We start from the raw sequence: 22,263 nt of genomic DNA, 5'->3' as shown, positions 1-22,263 counted from the left end.
TCGGGTAATTCCCAAACAAGTCTTTCGAATTGTTTATTTATTCAACCGCTACGAATGCTTAAATGCAAAAGAAATGGCATGTTAAGTATTTATAATACGTAGTTATTGCCATCGTTGAATGCGTATTCAAATAAATGTTAATTTGTTTTAGTTGCGCCCGAAGGGCAATCGCACTTTGAACACTGCAGTTGTGCTGCTCTCTGACATTTATAAGTTCAACCCAATGTAAAGACATTGCTTTCCTCTTCTTCTTCATTTGCAAGAAGCATGTGCGTTATAGCAGCTTAACTTTGAGATACCAGGTGGCAGCACATCTGCGTGTTCGAAACCCAATACATTGCTTTAAATGAAGTGCGAGCAGAGCGTGGTTGCGCCATATGAAATCTAATTTGTAAAAATAAAACTGTGAATATTCTCTGCTTTTTTTCCTCAATCGCCTCTCATGGTGAGTAGTAACGTCTAAAGTTAAATTGGCCGCAAGTATTTGCACATCAAAATCTAGACGCAACATTTGCAAATTTTCATAAAATAAAAAATACATTTTTAAATGTTATTTGGCCAAACAGCAAATATTGTTAACTGTCTCGTATGTTACCTGTCTCGTCGATCGGCTAATAATAAGCTTGTGTCGTTTGCCAAATGTTCGAGAAGAAGAATTGCAAAAAAGCGACATTTCTCCGTTCAATGAAAATGCGGATGAGTGCTTGTGTGCACTTTATATTCGAGTGAAAATGAAAGTGACGTGACAGTCATTCTGACCGCACTCAAATCTAAACGTTGTAAATAAATGTTTTAAAAACTAACACAATGTATAATACGAATATTTTGGTGTCGTGTAAAATGACACTTTTTCTTTATTCATTGGATTTGTCGGATGCGTCAAAGTGATAGAGTGTTTTGAATGGTTATAATTGAATATCTTCATACTATATGAAGTTCATAGACAAACGATATAGAGATCATTGCTTACATGCTGACTTTCAATGTGTGTGGCTAAGCTATTGACTCTGTGTGTTCAATTGTTATTTGCAACGAAAATTCGAGGCTAGTCAATATTTTAAAAGTAAAGTTTTAATTGATGAGGTTATATTTGATGTAATGTTCAATCATAAGCGGTCGAGATCGGTGGGTGAAGTCAAAAACTGATTCAAATAGATGATCTTCGTTTTAGACGCATAATCAATAAACACTGTCATAAATATTTTTTTTCTTCTTCGCTATCCAATTAAAATCACGGAGTGTGTCATTCACATGTGTTGTGTGTGTGTGTGTGTGTGTATGTGAAAATCAAATTAATTTCTTTTTTCGCATCGATGAAATAAACTGGGTTAAGTTATTTCGATATTGAGAAGCTATTGACGTCATTCACGTGCATAACACGATTTTAAAGCAATATTTTCTCCTATGATTTCATTGAATTATGTGGTAGTTCTTATGAAATATGTTTACACGATGTTTCATTGTTTAAGCCGCTTGGTTTGACTCGATCAATTTCGAACAACAGAATCAACCTTGTCCTGATTTCTCGCCACCCGATAGAGAGGCACAGACACAACAGATTTTTTTTTGTCAAATATTATATTAAAAAAAGGGCACCTCAATCAACGTCAGACTCATTAAGTGCCGCATGAAAAGGTATTTATTTCCATTTGAACCGTATCCGTTTTCCTGATCGAATCTATTTTTGAGCCAATGGTTGCCACAATTCAAGGAAGTGTTTCACGTAATTCGCTAAACCATATCCAATCAACAAAAAATATACGAGTATATATTAAAACAAAAACAAGCAATATTTTAAATACACACATGTGGTGTTTTGAAGTGTATAAATTTACAATAAACAGAAGAAGAAAAAAGATTTCTTCAAGTGGATACAAGGAAAAAAATGCTCACGAAAACACACAAACAAAAACCCGAGAAGAAAAACCAAAAAAGAAAACATAGAATGATTTGCAAAAAACTACGGCAAAACATAAAAGAGAAGTGGTGTACGTTGATAAAAAATGAGTTAGATGACATTTAAGAAAAATGTGATGCAAAATAAATATGATCTTTCTTAATAGGATGATGCATTGGGACTTGTTTGTGCAAATGCCAAATGTAAATTTAGCCGAAATAATTCACCGAAAAAAGCAAAACTAAATATGCGATGGGATGGATTTAATTCACTGCTTGGGTGCAACTTTTTTTAAATACTGAATTTTATAAATAGTTTTTGATGCTATAAAAAAACCAAAGATCAGTTCAACTCATGTTAAGTGTATGCATGTAAAATACAAGCACGCACAGGTATAGACAGTACGTATTCGATGCGATCTTGGAAATTTGTGCAAAAATTATGAAATGGTCATGCTTACGATGAATATATCACTACGAAGAGAGAATTCGCAAGAAGGAGTGAGTGAGAAAACAAAAAAAAAAGTGATTTCAGTGCTGAAAATATAGATCCTTGACAGACTTTATTTTTGTCAAATTTTATTTATAAAAAAAATTATGCAATGGCACTTTAGTGCAATTGATGACATTTATTATCGGCTCAAAAATGCCATAAATTTTGACAATCACATCAGACACTTTGACAATATCTTCAGTTTTTCTTTCAACGTTTGTTTTTTCGTTATTTTTTTGATATACATGGGACGTCTTATGTAGCCAAATAAACTAATTTCAAAATAATATATACGTCATTGCTATTGACATCATCAAAATGGTGATCAACAAAATCTACATTATAGCCAGCATACATAGAATTAATCAAGCCCAAGTGATTAATGTGACACGACAGCCTGCACTCAGAATATCTCATCACACCGACACACACTGTTAAAAGGAGCGCGCACACACATCATACAAATGACGTCACAAAGATATTATACAACCATTTTTTTTTCTCTCTATTTCGTTTATAAATGACGAAATCTGTTTTGGTTACAAAAACAAAGAAAAAAATCCCAATCGTAGAAGCGCCAAAATAGCAGACATTATGTCGTGGGCCATTTCTTCATTTGAGCCAACACTTTCACTCTTTTTCTCTTGCTGCAAGCCGTCAAACCCGGAGTGAGTAAGCATTTTTGTTTTCGTCTTGGATTTGCTTTCATGCCGAATCGTCGAATTTTGTGTGTATGTATGTTCATTTATTGTCAGGCCATAAACGAAAAACGCCGTGCAATTTACGAACGAAGCAGATTTTCTTTATTGGTTCGATGTACTCTCTCATAGTCATCGCATTTCGTAAATTGTAAACAAAACAAACGAACGGACGAAAATGAGACACTCATTGAACAATAAAAGAATGTAATGTTCGAACGATAAAAATCTTTTAAGCTTGGCACTTGGTTATTCTCTAAAGAATAATTAGCTTATAAAATGCATTTGACGTTGAATTAATGTAATTTTATCTTAGTTTTCCTTTTCAATTTTGATGCAACACGGACATGAACTGAAAACACATTTATGCTAGGGGCTCGGAAGTATTTTTTATTCGTGAAAAACCATGCATATTCACGAATATTGGCCCATTTTGAGTAGTGAACAATAACTTCACTTTCTGTGAATACTCGTGAATAAAATCATTATTCCTGATTATCGTAAATACCCAAAATGGCGGCAAACGGTGCATGTCATTTATAAAATTACAAAGGCTTACTATAAGAATATTAATTACACACTTTTGAAGTTCTTCATCCAAATTATTTTTTTTTGTTGAAGAAATATAAATTTTTAGCCTGAAAATTACGATAATCACGAATATTTGTAATATTTGTCGCTATATACCAAATTCATACAAAACTGTATTTATTTGATGTTTTTTTTTCAAGTTCCGAGCCCCTAGCATTTATGTGAGAGAAAAGAAAACACGGAGACAAGAACTTGTTGAACACATTTCATTTTATAATGGAAACATTAAAAGTTGCGAAAATGTATGAACGAAAAATTGTCAATTTTACGTGCACAATTCAAATGACGCATTTTCTGCTTTTATATTGGCACTGTCGCTTGTACACACCAGATGCAAAAAAAAACGGACTTTCCAACGAAACTAGTAAACACAAAACTGTTCGAATTACTTTGTAAGTAGCGTGACAATTGGATTTGTGACATTGTTTTTGTTCACATTGTATGAGCGCATCCATAGAAAAGTGTTGTGTGCCGCTGGCTCTTTGTCGATATCATTAGATTGAACGTAAAAAATCTAATTTTCATGGCTTTAATAAAAAGAAGTATTTATTTTCGCCCGAGAAAATAAACATGGTTTTCAACACATTCAAAATTAAGTCTCAATATAAGCACAATTATTTGTGAATATCCAATTTGAAAAATATCCTCTCTATACATTATTATTTTGACGAACATTTTGAATAACAAAATGTGATGAAAACCGGCCGTGTGCAATACTTTGTTGACGAGGATCATACAAAATGAGAGCCATAATTCATACAATTGCGTTGTTTTGTGCGATGATTTGTGGGCATTGTGTGTGCGGCGGATCGTTATATGGGCCAGAGTAGATAAAAAAAGGTACGTCTCTAAAATAAAATCCGTCAAATAGAATATATCCACAAATCATACCGTAGTTCAGCGATTAAGGACAGTCTCAACCTAAATAAAAACTCCACTCATCTCTCGACTACTACCAAAGCTTCGCAAAATAAATTTTCCATTCTATTAATTGTTCCATTTGCTGCTGCAGCAGCTGCTTCTGATGATCATGATGATGATTATGATATGATTCCTTGTTTTATTGCCATAATTCCTTTTTAGTTTTCTATACATAATCGGCCCATTTTGTTGAAATTGCTAATAAATTTTAGTATATATATATTTTTTTTTTCGAATTCATTCAGCGACTAATGCACACAATTTGCCAAATATAAAATGGCCAAATGGCGTGCAATGTGTTGGAAATGATGGTTATATCGTTTGCGTTAGTTATTGCATCGTTTGCTATTTAAAAAATATTATGTACGTGTAGACGAGATGCGAGAGGCGCTCTTTCGTTTTAGTTGCCATAGGTTCGAAATGTTTTATGATTATCCTACACCTCGTGCAATTTATGATATAATAAGAACAAATGAAATGAGAATGAAACCAAGCCGAACTGACTGAAAATAGCGGGCCGCATTCAATGTAGCCACTTTATCAGTCGATGGCACGGCCAAAATGACGGGCAGACATATAGTGATATATCTCTCACTCACTTATATTACTCGTGCGTTGTAAATTAGAAAGAAAAAGTGAAAGAGTAAGAGAGAGAGAGAGAGTACGGCAGAGGAGAGGTAGAGAGCGAGAAAAGGCGATTATTGTCATTATTATTAGCGCATTGCTTCATCATGGCACATTCGTTCGTTCGTTCGCTTACACACAATTTTCTCTCAATTTCAAGCATTGCATTGACGTCATTGCTATCAACAATATTTCGAGTGTGAATTTCGAATCTATCTCACATACACAGCCACACGGTCCGTTTGCTTCAACGCATAAGTAAACAATCATTAAGAGTTGTATATTTGAGTGTGATAGAGTGAGTGCCATACAAAACTGTGTAACAAAACGATTGTGCAAATGATTTGAATTGGCTGTTTGATGTGATTTTTTACAAAAGGATGTGTCACGTGTGCGTGTGTAGATGAGCTTTTTCTTTCGCATGAAAATAAACTTCAGATGACAATTATAAGATTAGATGATTTTCGACTAAAATTCACAGAAAACCATGAGACTTTGAAAACCGTGAATTTCGCGAAAGGTAAATCAAAGTGAGCAAAATACACTTATCACATCGGCTAATCGTTGACTCTCATTCAGACTGTAACAAATACCATTAAATGGCTTTTTAAACGACCAGTAAGCCACATTTTAACAACGCCATTTTCTCATTTTTGGAAGCAAAGTAATATTTGAATGTAAAACGATAGTTAAACATCTAATTTATTGTCGATTTATTGAAGGCATTCACCGAAAATAAATTTTAGCTAAAAACCATTTAACTAGTCTAGTTGCATTATCTCAATAAACTAACATCATCTCTGCCGTCAGGTATCGCAATAATAGTTAAACAGTGTTTAATACTATAATCTCTCTTTTCAATGAAATTCATAAACTTCAACTGAAATGTCAAAGAAAATCTTTCATACCTTCGTTTGCTGATGAAAATATGAGAGATAATTTCAATGAATATGAGTCGGAAAAACGAGTGACAAGACCCGAATCTAGAACGACATTTGATTACACTTATTTTGGAATTGAGTTCAGGTTCACATTTCCTTGTTTTTGAAATGGATTTTTTTTTGTTCTGCACACGAGTAAATATGTGAAAATGTAATTTGCATCTAAATACACAATGCGATAAGTTGAATATACGAATTTATGCATGCACACAACCCCAAAAAATTCATAAATGGATAAATTTAACGCAAGCAAAATAAAAAAAGGAAATCGAAAGAAAAGCGCTTCCAGCTCAATCCAACGAATTTGCTCGATGCAAATCCGATTTTATCACTTGAAAGAGGAAAAACCGAGTTTGTTGAATTTATTTTGACGTATTCGAAGATTGACTCGGTCACGTTCAAATAATAACAGAAAATCGTATACACGCACCCATCCACACACCATCATTGACAAAATGAATTGAAGCATTTCAACCGAAAAAAGGATTGTATAACGATGTCGTTGTCTTGAATACGTTATCTGTTTTATAAAGGGTAAAATTATGTAGCATCTGTAGATGTCATCTCAATAATCGTTTTTCTTAAAATGCTTTTATATATATAAATCAAGATTCTTTTATGTTGGCAGTTGTGACAAAAACCCATTGACGTCATCGAAAATATATATACATCGAACACGAAGAAAAGTTTTCTCTTTTTCTCCGTACTACCATAACGCCACCTCACTCATTGCAAACATTTACGACTGACAGTTTGTAAATGCATGAAAGAAATCAATTTATTTGAAGAAGAAAAACATATAATTAGCAATTTTACTTGGGAAAATTGATTATATAAATCTCTTGGAGGGTTTTCATCAGTTGCCAAGTTTAAGTCGAGATGCTTCCAAATGCGCTCCATACGGTTTCTATCGAACAAGTTTATTTTGGTTGAACGATGCAAAAGGCGGATATATAGGAATATGTTTTATGTGGCATAGTTCCGTAGGTGTCAGGTATTATTAATTTATTGACGCTTATTGCGAAAATCAACAACCACCAGTCAATAAAACTGAAAGAAAAGACTCAGAAAATAAATGAAGTGTAAAACTAAGACATTATAAGTGGTTCATTATAAGAAAACCAATTTGTTCCTCCAAACATATCTGCACTAATCGGGATTTCAAGCATCAAAATCTGACAAACCTAAATTGAATGAAGAGACTTAGGCCGAGAAACCGTTTTAATTCCGGTAAATTCAATGAACTAAGCTGATTTTAACCCAAAATGCTTTTCAGAGTCGATTTTATCCTTATCGTAATAAATTACTCAACGATTAAGTTGGTTGACATTTAATTACGAATAATGCCACACATTTATTGTGGTTTATATTATCAAGATTTTGATTAGAGTTGTTGTTATCTGATAGATTCGTTCGTGACACTATGTGCATTATAAAGCTTGTCGAGAAAATATCTCATGGTCAAAGATTGCTTTCATTCAAAATATTTCATTCTTATCATTCTCGCAACACTTATAACTTTCACTTGAGATATTTCACACAAATTTATACATATCTTCGACGAAAATATGAAATAAATGTTTTTCACGCGATCTTTTTTGCCAATATTTGCATGCGACCGTCAAACCGTATATAGCATTCGTGAATTTAAATATAAAAGACATTGGAGAAAAAAAAAGCGCAGCGTGTCGACACGCTCGCGTGAAAATCTAAATATAAAAATAAATTTGCTCAAGTTTACCTTAAACTTCACCAGCTGGTTGTTCCTACTACTCTTTTTGTGTTTGTATTATAATCTCTTTTTGTCTACACATCTAAAATTACAACAAAACTACAATAGATATATAATCAAAACAGCGGAAAACAGATATCAAAATGAGAGATTTGAATAATAATTTGCTTATTTTATTTCCCCAAAAAAAATGAAATGAACGAAAAAAGTGTTTTTTGTGAAAAATTGAGAAGTTAATCCTTAAATGCCAATGAAACCACAGAGAATTTTGAACGATAAAAAAATCTGGTCATAACAAAAACACATTCAAGTGATAAGAATAGAAAGAAAGGATTTGCGTCGATTCGGTGAAATTGTGATTGTTTGTTTGATCCAAAACTCGTTGACACGACTAATTCTTTTATCGAGACGATTCGTTTTTTTTTTCGTTCTGTCTGTATTTATTTGTATGCTTCGAATTCGGTTCTCGCCTTTTTTCGTTTTTCCATGCAATTTTCGTACAAATTGCCACCGACGAATTTTCAACACAACAGATATGCCTGTTCTATTTTTAACTATCGAAAAAATACGCGATACAAAAATACGCTAACCGTTAAGAGTGTCTCATAAAAATAACGGTCTGAGAGAACGAGAGAGATAGAGAGCGATCGCTCGCACACATAAAATTTTCAACAGCCGTTTTGTTGCGCAAAAATCGGAAAATTTGCACTACGTGTAAAACACTCCAATTCTCATCAGAGCGACAATAGTGAAAACAACAATCGGACGGTTGCTTTCGGTCGTTCGCAATCTTTTTTCCTTTGTATATGGACACTGAATATATTGTTATTTCTCGTTTATTCTTTTCATATTTTTTTTTTTTACTTTCTCTCGTTCGAAAAACACGCCACCCATGATAAAGAAGTAAATGTTTATATGTATATCATTCTACCAGTGCCTGTTATCATGACCTTGTACGATATAAGTACGTATTTTGTGTCGCATCATTTATTTGTGATTTTTTATTCGAAAAGAAAAAAATTCTCTCACTCTGTACAACGTCATGAAAATTCAGCAAGAGAGCAAAAGGATAGTCAGTGATGGAAATGATGGAAAAAAACCCTATCTCAGCTTTTGATAAAGATAGACGTTCACTTTAATACGGAAGCACCACAGTGACTGGAGTGTATCGCATAAAAATACCCACGCAAAAATGAACATCCATCTAAAAGCAGCAAAGAAAACGTGTGCAATAAAATACCATTATATTGCTCAAGAATAGAGCCCCAAACTCTTTGAAAAACAATGGTATATATCAACCGTTTGCACTCTTCATATCGTTCAGCACCTATTGATGGGTGCACAACAGTAAACAAAAAATACACGTCTCATTTTACCTTACATAAACAAAACGCCCGTACAAAAACAAAATGCGAAGGAATAAAGTAGCCGCACACACGTTGCACACAAACGGTCGTTGAAAAAAAAAGAAGCAAAATCAATATTTTTTATCTAAAAATACGTACAAACGTTCTCAATTTAGTTTATAATGCGAATATGCCATAAATAGATGTACAAAAGTAAGAATAAAAAAAAATGAAGAAAGAAAATTAAATCAGCACTCTTGAAATTGATTTGTAAGACAAGCAACAATTAAAAAGGCTTTGATCATAATCTGTATAACGTGTAGCACTGACTCACATTCTCGGAACGGTGTAGCTCCGAAATTTTGCATGCAAAACGTACGCATACGTTTTCATATGAACAAAAGCACCGTATTCTTGTGCGCCGCATTTGCAAGAGAGAAAGAGAGAAAATGTGTAAAAAAAATTGTACTCTGTTTGTCGCGCACAAATAAACAATAATACTTTTGCATTTGAACCTATTTTTATAACATTTCATCAATGAATAATTTACATGTTGAGCGTTTTATTGTTTTTTTCGAGCCAAAAATATCGACGCTGCTGCATTTTTTTTAGTTTTGTTTCGTCTCTCACTCCACTCAAATTGAACCAGAGACCGATGACCGAAATATTGGACTAGAATAACAATGATTCAATATTATACCAGACTTATTTGCATACATCCAAATGAAAACAAATTCCAAATGATTAGCTATTATCCAATGCTCAATATGCGTACTAATGCATTTGTTATTGTCATCGTCGAAATTCATTTAAAATTCTTGCTCGTCTTCGGTCTTCTCGCATCTTTGTCATAATCATGAAATAGAAAACTTTTAAATGTCAACCCAATGCGAAGGATAATAAAGCAAGTCATTTCTTGAAAAAGTATGTCTCGATTTATGTCGAGACAGAAATGGCTAGCCATGCAAGTTTTTCCATTTGATTTGAATTCATCCGTCATGATACAATTTCATTTGAGAAAAAGAGAAAAAAACCGGACTTGGAAGATTTTTTTTTTACGTAAAAATGTCCAATACAAATCCAACGACTATCAATCAATGGCCATTTTTGTAATTTTGATCCGAACGCATGATTGAGCCGACAAAAGAAATCCGATCCCATCGATTGTCCAATTTCAAATTGTTTGAATTTATAGGCACGGAAGAATGGAATTTCATACAATGACAAATGAACACGAATTGATGTAATCATTAAACTTTTATACCCTTAACAGAAGAAACGAATGCAAATAAATAAATTAAAATGGAAATTCGGTGTAAATTGAATTTTTGCGGCAGCAATTTAAACGGCCAATGCTCAAATTTCTATAAATACGAAATGATCCGAAAAACGTGATCCAGTATAATAAATAATTCAAGAAATCGATTCGAAAAACAAAAAACATCATTGTGTCTGTTACTCCATTACAAAATGCATGCTTTTTTGGGTTGTCTATTTATGAATCGCATCTTCCGACATGCGACATCCAAGTGTCTATGAACCGTGTCAATTAAAACAACATTTAGGCATTCAACATGTTACATGTGTTTGATGTGATGAAAATAGCATACTATGAATGAGAATGTGAAAATGAATTCAATTTAACGGAGCCAGTGGAAATTTTCTTTGTTCCATAAATGATACATATGAATTATGTATACACGTTATCGGTTCATGTGACGCATTCAATGCTGAAGATGCTTTTTCTCAATTAAGAATCACATCTAAAAATAGAAACTGAAAGCTTCCAGCTACGATTCAATATCTATTCAATAAAATAAATGACATTATTAATTAAACCGCAGTGGTTTTCCATTTTGTCTAATAAAATGCGATTGTTTGTCACATCTTCCTTCCAATGTGTAATATCGATATGCGTTCATGCATTCATTGTGTAAATAAAACACGTATTGGCAATCCACCCCGCATGATTGTTTTTATCGGTATACTTTTTCACGCAGTGGGTGTCTACACGCGAGAAATGTCACGTCAATTGTATTGCCGTTCGCCAAATCTATTTATCGCATCATCGAACGTTGTAATACAATTGAGCGTACTGTTTTATTGTTATTTGTCGTTAAACAAGCTCTCGTACGCGAGAGTACTCACTCACTCTCAACCATAAATTAAAGCTCGACAGCGCGCACGCACGAGCGCAGAATGCATTTAAAACAATCGAGCAACCGGAAAAGAAAGTGAAAGACAGAGAAGTGTGAGAGATAGTGAGTGAGAGAAAGAGAGGTGTGAGTGCCCGATTTAGCGCACTTTTCGGTTGTAATGCAAATAAAAAGGGATCAAATCGTATATTTAAATTTAGAATACGAATGACGTCAATGGTTTGAAGTGTTTATCATCATCAACATTATACTGATTAATACAAAACGCTTTCAAATTGTGATTGTTTCCATAAAATCGGCTAAATTATGCGTTGAGTGGCATTTTGTTGCAACGTTCTTTACTGAAAAATAGAAATAAATCAACACATAAGTATGGCTATTCTTAGACATTGTGGGATTCTTTTTTTTATTCGATCGGACATAAATGTTGTTGTTTGCTTACTCGTTGATCTTAAACGACAGCAGAAATGAACGACGCTTGATGTCGAATAAAAATCCACATAAATATTAAGACAATTTTTATGCGCCGATTGTGTATTACCAATCATGAATGTTTAGCCGAAGGCGATTGTACTTGATGACTCAGTTTGAATGTGAGCAAAACGATTCATCGTTTCGATACTGGTCAAGCTCTCTTGTTCTCTCACAACATCTCCTAACGTCGAAATGGCAAATAAAATTTCAAAAACTATATAAAACTTGTTCGCAACTTCTGTACACGGAATGTATATTGCGATGTTGGTCAGCAGCAGCAATAGCAAGCGTCAACTGAGCACAGTTTAAACATTTCGCTTTCATTAAAAAAATATTTATATTATGAGTGGCATGCTACGAATATTCGCCACTTGATTTTTATTTCAATTGCATAGGACTTCAATTTTGCTGTTGCCGCATTCGGTTTTTTTTTGTTTTGTTATTTTTTTTATTCCTTGTCGCCTTTTTTCCCGTCGATATTTATATCTGATTTGTTTTTTGTGTGTGTGTGTTGCGCTACCTATTTTCTGTTGATATTGTTGTTGTTGTGCACTTTAAACCGGCACAGTGCTGACGTAAATGCTCTTTTATGCTGAAGCCGTCGCCTTTGGTTCTGCCGCTGTTGCTAGTCTTTTGCGGGTTTTTTTTATGTGCACAGAAAATTGAACGAACGAAATGAAAAGTGATGAAGTATGTCTATTTAAAATAGTGGATGAAATGCAATCAAAATATATGCATAGGCTCAGGCCATTGCAATGAGTGAAAAAATGTTTCACTTCAGCAAAACGCATCATAAGCAACTGTTGCATCTTTTGTGAAGCACGTACTTGCGCTCAAATTTTGAAGTGTTTGACGATTAAAAAGCCATTTTTTGCCCTAGAAAAAATCTCATCTACTTCCTAGTCAATTATTCTTTTTTTTAAGCGGCTGAAATTTACAACACTTTTCAATTCATTCGAGAGAAGAGGAAGTGTGTGTGTGTGTGTGTGTGTGTGTGTGTGTATGTGTTCGATAAAGCGAGTGTGCCATTCAGTGAGAGAACTTAACATGTTGGAGCCATTAAATCGTAACTTTGGTAAGCACAGGCCATTATCATCTTTTTCCTGGGTGTATTGGGTCACTCAAAGAAAGAAAATTAGTTCTATTTACGATTGCTGTAAATCAATTTTCGTCGAATTTCCTATGCGAGTTTTTGTTTCATTTCTAGACATTTGATTTAATTATCGAACATAAAACAAAATCAAAACATATAATCGCGCTTGTTTTTTTTTACTTTGTCGAATGGCAAACTTCCCGAGAATTTGCCTAAGGATTCTTAGCACGTGTCGTTTGACTTGTGTTAATATTTCGATGCAGAAATGTATTTTATTGATTTTGCTTTTTATCTAAATGTAAAGTTCGTTAAACATGTAAATTGGTATGAGTGATTTTTTTCTCAGAAAGATTTCATTGACACATAGAGACAGAGCGTGGCAAATGTACACGAGCACAACGAAACATGTAATTCACTTGTCAAAATATATTCTGTAAACGCTTTTTTGAGTCAGCTTTTTTGGATAGTGGGCAAAAAGTTATGAAATTGGAAAGTCATGACATCCCACGCCAACGAGTCAATCAAAATCATACGTATAAAATGCGGTTGAAGTGCAAATCAACGTGGAAAAAAATCTTGACAAATAAATATTTATCTTGATTGTTCGTGCAAATCGAAAAACCATTGGAAAAAATTTGTTCATATTTTGATATGAGAAGGATAGAAGTAACATTTATCTCGATCCGATCATTTTCTCTGTGGATCCAAAAGAACTCTTATATTTCATGTACCCACGCGGTATTTTATTAACTTTCGAACCCTAAGCTTATTCCTTTTTTTTTTTGTTGAAATTGTGTATGTATTTGTGAGCTAATGAAATTTTGTTTGCATTTTCGTTCAATTTTTTTTTTTCGGAAATATACAGAAAGTAAACGTCAATTTAGAAATATGAAGCTCTCGGAAAGTAAATCGGACACGCCAAACCTAACGGTTCATCGAAACAGCGTGAAACCGGGCGGAAATGAAGGTAGCGTATTACATCGTATACCCGACATGGATTTACCGAGGATGGAAATAGAGAGTGAATACAATATTGAACGAATGATAGCTGAAGGTTGTTTTGCCCGAATTTTACTCGTTAACCATCGGCCGACAAATAGCCAAGTTGTACTGAAAGCCGTACACGTGGAACTAACATCGTTGAAGGAGTTCTTCAAAGAATATCATTACAGCTATCAATTGAGTCATCATCCGAACATTCTAAGCGCATATCAAGTAGCATTTCATGCAAATGATTACTATGTATTTGCTCAAGAATTTGCGCCATATGGTAAGTTTGATTCATTGCCATTACCATTGTCATTGCCAAAACTACGTTTATTTCAATGTACACATATATCAAATGAGAATACGAAATGTTCATTAACATATTGTGCTCTTTTTTTTCGTTGAATTTTCGTTTATTCTCTATCTGTCATTTAGGTGATCTGGCCAGCAATTTGGGACCGGGTGGTTTGAACGAATCAGCCGTCAAAATTATCGCCACACAACTCAGTTCAGCACTTGGTTTTATGCATTCGAAAAATTTGGTGCATCGTGACTTGAAATTAGAAAACGTTTTAGTTTTTACGCTTGATTTTTCGCGCATTAAACTTTGTGATTTTGGTGCGACGACACGATCTGGCATTTTGGTTACTCGCATTAAGCATACATGGAAGAACTTTTTGCCACCCGAAGTTGTTGAAGCCGTTAAAAATGAGGTAAATATTTTTATATTTAAATAACTGTTTGTAACTTTGCTTCCGCGTTCAAAAAATCAATCGTTGTCAAGGAGACTTTGAGTCGACGAAAACACAATTTGTTCTTAAAAATATGTGTAACATTTCTTTTGTTTTCATTTCGAATGTTTGATTTTTAGAAATTCATCTGTCGTACATCGTACGATTCCTGGCAATTTGGCATTTTGATATATTCCTTGTTGACCGGAAATCCACCGTGGCGAAAGGCTGATTGGGTGAATGATTCCCAATATGCCGCATTTAAAAAGTACCAAGAACGAAAGACTACAAAAATACCCGATAATTTTAAGAAATTTACACCGCGTTTATTGCGCGCATTCCGTCGCATCTTTGAACATGATCCCGATGGCCGCGCGAAAGTCACAGAAGTTATGAAATATGTTAAGGACAAATGGGTTGATTCAAAATTGGCCAGCTCAAAATCGACCGGCAACATTTTGGGACAACAAGTCAATTGTTGCGATCAAGATTCAATTGTTGCCTATCAATATCAACGTGAAAATCGTCAATCGCTCGATGAAAGCAAAATAAGACTGAGACGATTAATGTCAACATATGGTTTGGAAAATCCGATCGATCAAACGGCAGCCAAAAAACGAGTCTGGGAATGGGTACTCTCATGTGAAGAAGGTTACGGCGATGGACCGACAGATAATATCTAAACAATTTTCAAATGACATTCAAACAATTTGTTTTTCTTTCTTATTTTTTTTTTTCTATCGTTGTTTCGTAAAAAGTTGAAGAATTTTCAGCTCTTAAATGACCAGCTCAGCTCTTTATAATGGGGCCGTGATTTGCAAGCGAAAATAATAAGAGTATCAAACAATGAATGTTTTGTGCCAAGAACTTAATTGTATTTTATATGCTTCTAATTGTTCACACGTGCCAACGAAGCAAAACACATATGTATGGAAAAGTCTGCCACAGTTCATACGAACATAATGAATTCGCATGGCTTCATCATGCACAATATTAATTGATTGAGAAAAAAGAAAGGAACATGCGACACATTAAATAAAAACCCGGTCATAAAACCACCTTAAACGTTTAGACTTCTTGACCCATTAAATTGGCTGATAAACAATTGAAAAAATAAGTGTGCTCGGCATGATGAAATTGTATTTATTGACGACCAAAGACCAAAAACAAAATACTGTTTTCATTCAAAATCAGTGTTGTTTTTGCTATATTTTTGTACTTTTTAATACTGAACTTTGGAACAGATGCTCACCCATAAAAAGTGCACCTGTAAAATTGGGCGTCACCAACCACCGAATAATGCTTAATGAGCTTAATTACATGTTGAAAATGTCCACCCATATTTACATAGAGAAAAATACAGAATTTATTTGTATGTCTGACAGAAGAAAACCACAATAACAATAATCGACTTTGAGATAATAATCGAGTTTATTCATTTTGATGTATGCATTTAACCAAAGTCAAATGGACAGAATGGATTGTGCCAAGTGCTGCACACAACTTTGAATAATGTCACAACATGATGTAAACATCAAAAGAAAAAAGGAAAAAAAACATCACAATTCATTATCGTTAAAAGAAATCTAAATGTTGGCACATCCATTCAAATTAATATAAAAAAAGTAAAATGTTCAAAGAAATAAAAAAAAGCATCAACTTACATTTCATAAGGAAAATATCTGAGATAAATGGTCCCAAACTCTGAAATATGTAGTTTAACCCCATACACATGAACAAAAAACAATTTGCAAACATAAAAAAAATCACATATTATTATATCATTGTATAGATATTTATGAATATCATGTTCATTGAAAGAAGGAAAGAAATAAACCCAATAAGCATATCCTTTATTTATATATTAATACAGATGGAGTTGATTTTTGGTTCGAATAATGAAAATGGAATTTATAACTGGTCAGAGAAAAATGATAAAAAAACTCGCCTAATTGTGAAATGGAAAGGAGAGTTGATATCGTTCATTTTTTTTACGCTTCCGTAGCGTGAACAATTCCAGTAGAGGTGCTCAGCATCCGATCAATTGCCAAGTTTCTTTTTAGAAACTTTAACGGAGAACTGAAGAATCCCTCTACCACTCATCACACTATGGGCCATTTCACGAATGGCCACCACTAGCCGAAAAAAAAGAACAATCCCAGACTTCTTTCGATCGCACCAATAGACAATGATAGTGGCCAAAAAAAATTACGTAAAAGAAAAAAAAAACCAAAAATTCAAGATTTTGAGAGAAAAAACTTGATACACAAAAAAATACAATGAAATTAATTATTTATAGAATTAATGTGATTATAAACATAAAAACAGTAATAAGAACAAGAAACACACACACACACATACTAAATATGACTCAAGTGTCAAATGAGCGGCATGAAGAGATGGATATTTTGTAATGTTGAATTAATTTTTTTTTTAATTTGTGACAATTGTATGCCTGATGTTACAAAGTTGCCTGTTCAATGTGGTGTGCTGTTTGATGATGAATATGACTTTCAATTGTTATTTTGTATTTTTATTTTTTATTTTTTGTTATTTTTCATTTCAAAATGAAAAAGGAATTCAATGGATTTATTTAATGTCACTTATAATATTATATATTATATGTTAGCAAATAAACACCCAACAATTTAACACATCTAAACGACCTATATGTATGTATCTATCTCAAAAGTGTATCGGAAATTATTATGTGTATAAATCAATATTTTTTGAATAAATAAATTTAGATGAGAAATAAAACAGCAAAAATTAAAATCAATAAATTGAAATGTATGTTCACTTTTTCACTTTATATTTGGTGTATTTTTTGTCGTGCCAAGGATTTGCGTATCAATGATATTGTTTTTGTCTTCAAATTGGTTTTTATTGTCGTTTCTCTTTTGTCTTTATTTTTAAAACTTTGAATGAAGTCAATAGACAATTTTGTTTTTACATTTTGTGTGCCACTAAAAGTTCAAAATAGAATTTCTAAGTACGTCGTACATAAAACCGAAGTCCTTCTAATTCGAAAACAATAAGAATAATACGTCACGTTCGGTACAAAATGTAGCATCGTTTTTCATCAAGCTTTTATGTGTTCAAAGTCAATTTGGAAAAATCCCGACACTTATGATAGTGAGTTTATTTTCGCTGTCGTGCGAGACATTTTGTTAATATAGCAGCGGCAACAGCGACAACAGCAGCAACAGCAGCAGCAGCGGTAAGCATTTTACAGTCTTTTCTTTTATTACTCAAACTCGTACAGACGTAATAACAATGCAGTTGAAGTGGCATTAAAATGCCAAGTGTTTTATTTTAACACATTCTAAATGTTGCCTATTTACGACGACAAATTATTGTAGTTTGTTTTTCACACATGAATACATTTCAAAAATCTGGCGCATTGTAAAAGTTTTCACTAATGCATAAACCAAAAAACACGTTTTCTCAATATTTTGACTAATTTTTCGTTGAACATTTCATCGATGCAAAAAAAAGAACAGACAACACGGAAGAGCACTGTTGTGTAAAATCCATAAAATGTGTACATACACACAAGTCACATTTACACACAAAAAACGATTGAATTGCAGGCGTAAACAACATACGTGCAAATATTGCAAGAGAGAGAGAGAGAAAAAAATTGTCAACTGGACTTTGTATGATGATTATTATTTCCATCAATTAATTCGTGGGCTGAGAATATTGATATTTAATCGCTTAAATGTGTCGCATTTATCACGCAGCCAATTGATTATTAAATTATTTCCAATTAAATCGAGCGTATTCAATTTCGGCAGCACACTTTTTATGTCGTTCACATCACTGAATTCACTGAATTTATTATTGTATAAATACAATCGTTGCAGTTCAGGAAACATAACTAAATGACCAAATATGTTTGCGTTTGATAAATTATTATTTCCAAGATTTAAACTTTCCACCGATGAACTTGTGGTAATATTCCCTATGGCTGGTAAATCAGCGGGGAATTGAAAATGTGTACTGTTGAGTGATAAGCTTGAGAGTGAACGCATTTTTGCAAATTTTGTTAAACTAATATCTTCAATGGGATTATTCTCTAAATTTAAGGAGAACATTTTGTGACAGCTGTTGAACGCATCGCCAATGTGTGTCAATCGATTGTTACTGAATTCAGTTAGTTCCAAATTTGGTGCACTCATGAATAAATCAGTCGGTAAATTACGAAGACGATTATTGCCGAAAAAAATTTCCGTAAGCTTGGGTAGATTTATGGCTTGTGGCTCAATGGTATCCAATTTATTTGAATATAAATGAAGATATTCGAGACTTTCTAATCCAGAAAATGTATGTGTTTTTAGTATTTTCAAGCGATTTCCGTTCAGTTTCAAGGTTCGCAAATTTTTTAAGCCATAGAATGCTTCGTCTTCAATAGCCGATATTTCGTTCCCGGATAAATCAATGCTTTGCAATTTTTCCGCACTTTTAAATAATGATTTAGTTAGTTTCATTATTTTGTTGAGTTTCAAGTGTAAATCCTTCAAATTGTTCGCTTTTTCAAATGTATTCGGTGCAAGATATTTTATATTGGCCGAATTTAATGTAACCGCTTCAAGATGTGGAAATGCTTCGAAGATTGTTTTTGGGAAATTTTTTAAATTTGATACCGGTCCGATTTCAAAACGTGTCACCATATGTGAATGGTCCATTGGTACGATATTCAATTCAGCACTACTTTGCAAATCGATGGCCGCACCAATGAAACAATATGAGGGAAATGTTTGATCACATTTTACATCAATTGCATTTGCCTGTTGAAAAACTGCCACAATCACGATTATTCGAATGCTGAAAACACAAACAAAAGTTAAAATACCGTGTCTCATTCTCATTTGAGTGAAAAAATATATGTTTCTTTTTTCGAAAAAATAATTCAAACCTTAAAATCTGCATTTTTTCCATTAGAGTCATTTTCGACGGAGTGTGCACTTCTTCATTTAGCACTGACAATCGTTGAGCTCTGACTGAATGTCATTTCGACGCGAAATCGAGTTAATCAAAGTGGCGTCAAAGACAAGGCTAGTCTTATAGTATGTTGACTGAAAGGCATTCAATCGGGGGTCAAGCTGATAAGATAAAAGAAAGTAGCCGCATTTTATTTGCATTTTTCTTTAAATCAAGCAATTGCATTTGTCGTCACATCGAATGTATGTTGATAAAAGGCTGGTTTTCACTCATGCAAGTTATAAATATTCTGAATTATTGTGATAATCAAAAGTCGAACAGCAGCGCAGCAATATGTAATAAAAATCGATGTTAATATCATCAAAAATCATATGAGTCGTGACCCGATTTATTGCAACTAATTGTGTTGAAATATTGTTTAGACAAAACAACCGGAATTTGAATGGCGGTTTTGTCTATCTAGATATTCGTATCTCGCATTCAACATCAATTCAAATCTAATTTGTTCATTAACTTGAAATTGAATCCAGTTTGACGTGTTGCTCATCGATACTCTCTCTCGACTTATTTGAAGAGGCATTTCAATGCGTACATATACATATCACGGTTTCTATATCTTTTCATCACTCTGTTAAATTTTAATAGTGCATTGGCTATTCGATAACGCAATAAATTTTCAATTGAAAGCAATCGCTTTTTTTCTTCTCATTTCACTTTCATTCGATTGAGTTGCAATTATCAAACATATAGCGTAAAAATATATGGCGTCTCCATTTGCATACGATAAATGCTTCTATAAAAATAGGTTTTCTCGTTTAATCCAAATTATGGTTTATAGATCCTTTAAGTTATTACATACTCGCCCATAAAATTTTATGTTTCCATCAAAAAAGTTACCTACAAAAAGTGAAAAAAAAAATTCAAGTTCAAAGTTTTCGGTTCGAGGTCAGTTTTTTCGAGAATAAATTACTTTTACAAATGTGTTACGGATGTTGTATTGGTTTTTCTTAGATTCAAAATAAAACGTCGTACATTCAAATACGAACCGAATGGAATGATTTGAGATTTGCTTGATTCGTGTTGGGATTGAATAATAAAATGAGAAAATAATTTAAGAAAAAAAAATGATTGGAAAAAAAGGTGTCATTGTTTGTGTGAACAACGAAATTGCGTACATTCAGCGTGAATCGTTGGATTTGATAAATTGCCAACAAGTGGATTGAGTCGAGGTATGAGGAATAAATATTGTTTTGTTTTGCGGTTTGTACGATCGTCATCTCAGTCGAATTCTCGTAAAAATACAAAAAATGACGTACATATATTTTTAAAAAATGCAATTAATTTTTATTAACCACCAGGAGTGAATCACATAAAATCGACCGTAGATTGTCGTCGTTGAAATTCATCGGGTAGTGCACATTCGTCGGTCTCTCTCTCTCTCTTTCCGCGCTTCATTTTATGCATTCTTATCGCGTCCAAATGACATATCAAATTGAAGTAGCACAAAAAGATAAGATGTTCCTGCAGAGATCGCCTGCAAAAATAAACACACATAAAAAAATAATCACAGCTGAAAACAAAACAGAAATTAATCGAGCGTAACGACAAAAAACAACACACCGAAAATATGAACGTATAGTCAAAAATGAATAAGCCTTGACCATTAAAATTGAACGTCTTTTTACGATGCAATATTAAAAGCGAAAAGGATTTCATTTTATTGTAATAAATGTCTGAATGAAGTAGAAATAGAGGTTTTTTCTGGATGATTTTATGAACAATCATTGGGGTTTCGTAAGCAGCTTCTCTTGCAGCCTCACACACATGCAGCAACATAAAAATAATTGCATTGTATTGAATTGCCCATAAAATGTATGACGTGGCCATCATGGCCAAATTTTCATCTTGTTTGAAGTTATAAAAGAGCTCCTTGCTTGTGAAAAATATGCCAAACATAGCATATACGAATGAAACGGTGACATAAACAACGGTATTCATTGAATAACATTCATTTGTTTCTTCAGACACATTCATCATTCGATCGTGCAATTCAAATAGAATACGAACATTTTTTTCCGTTACATTTTCGAATGGACTCCTTTTGGAGGTCACCTGCAACGGAAATGATTCGGAAATAGCATAAGAAACGTTGATTAGGTTTGTAACATTGTCTACCTTATTTGGTGGCATTATGAAAGCAATTCGACGTCTCCGTAAGTTTAATGCTGCTCCGTGCGCAATGAATGACTCTTCACCATGATATATTGCCTCATTTAACGTTTCACAATTGTCCAGAATATGTGTCAGACATCTAAAACATTGAGATACATTATGATCGATTGCTGAATGGTACATTGTAAAGAACTCCTACTCGTTTAGTATACTGAATCGTAGTTGAATTATTTTGACCAAGCTTACAAACTGCAAAACGATAAATGATGACACTACAACTGGATACAAAGTGGGAAAGTAATCAGCAAATATCACGTGAATCGGACAACTAGGGAAAAACATGAGTTTACAATCAAATCAATACACTTTTACGTTAGATTAAATCGGATTATATTATTGACTCTTCATTTAATCGAATTGAATCAGTCCAAAAAGAACCAAAAGCATATGAACCAAAGTGG

General features: G+C 33.4%; 2 protein-coding genes across 2 annotated transcripts in view; one reads left to right on the top strand and one right to left on the bottom strand.

Annotated features, from left to right (window-relative positions):
* Positions 1–16,919, top strand: part of LOC116338014 (serine/threonine-protein kinase meng-po) — a 28,589-nt gene extending 11,670 nt beyond the window's left edge. Inside the window, exons 2-4 of the mRNA XM_031763039.1 lie at positions 13,831–14,235; positions 14,388–14,665; positions 14,824–16,919. Coding sequence (XP_031618899.1) covers positions 13,831–14,235; positions 14,388–14,665; positions 14,824–15,366 — 1,226 coding nt within the window. The 3' untranslated portion in view covers positions 15,367–16,919. The remainder of the gene's footprint in view (positions 1–13,830; positions 14,236–14,387; positions 14,666–14,823) is intronic.
* Positions 16,920–17,452: 533 nt separating this feature from the next.
* LOC116338015 (TLR4 interactor with leucine rich repeats-like) lies at positions 17,453–19,717 on the bottom strand. The gene is made up of 2 exons (XM_031763040.1): positions 19,605–19,717; positions 17,453–19,513 (listed from the first exon to the last, which is right to left on the bottom strand). The coding sequence occupies exons 1-2, from the start codon at positions 19,634–19,636 to the stop codon at positions 18,364–18,366; spliced, it is 1,182 nt and encodes a 393-aa protein (XP_031618900.1). The 5' UTR covers positions 19,637–19,717; the 3' UTR covers positions 17,453–18,363.
* Positions 19,718–22,263: the final 2,546 nt, after the last annotated feature.

The sequence above is a fragment of the Contarinia nasturtii genome, unplaced genomic scaffold (assembly GCF_009176525.2).
Source record: "Contarinia nasturtii isolate CC-2019 unplaced genomic scaffold, AAFC_CNas_1.1 Cnas_scaffold_350, whole genome shotgun sequence".
NCBI classification, from domain to species: Eukaryota; Metazoa; Arthropoda; class Insecta; order Diptera; family Cecidomyiidae; genus Contarinia; species Contarinia nasturtii.
The sequence above is the reverse complement of the archived record's forward strand: the minus strand, read 5'-3'. Positions and strand labels throughout refer to the sequence as shown.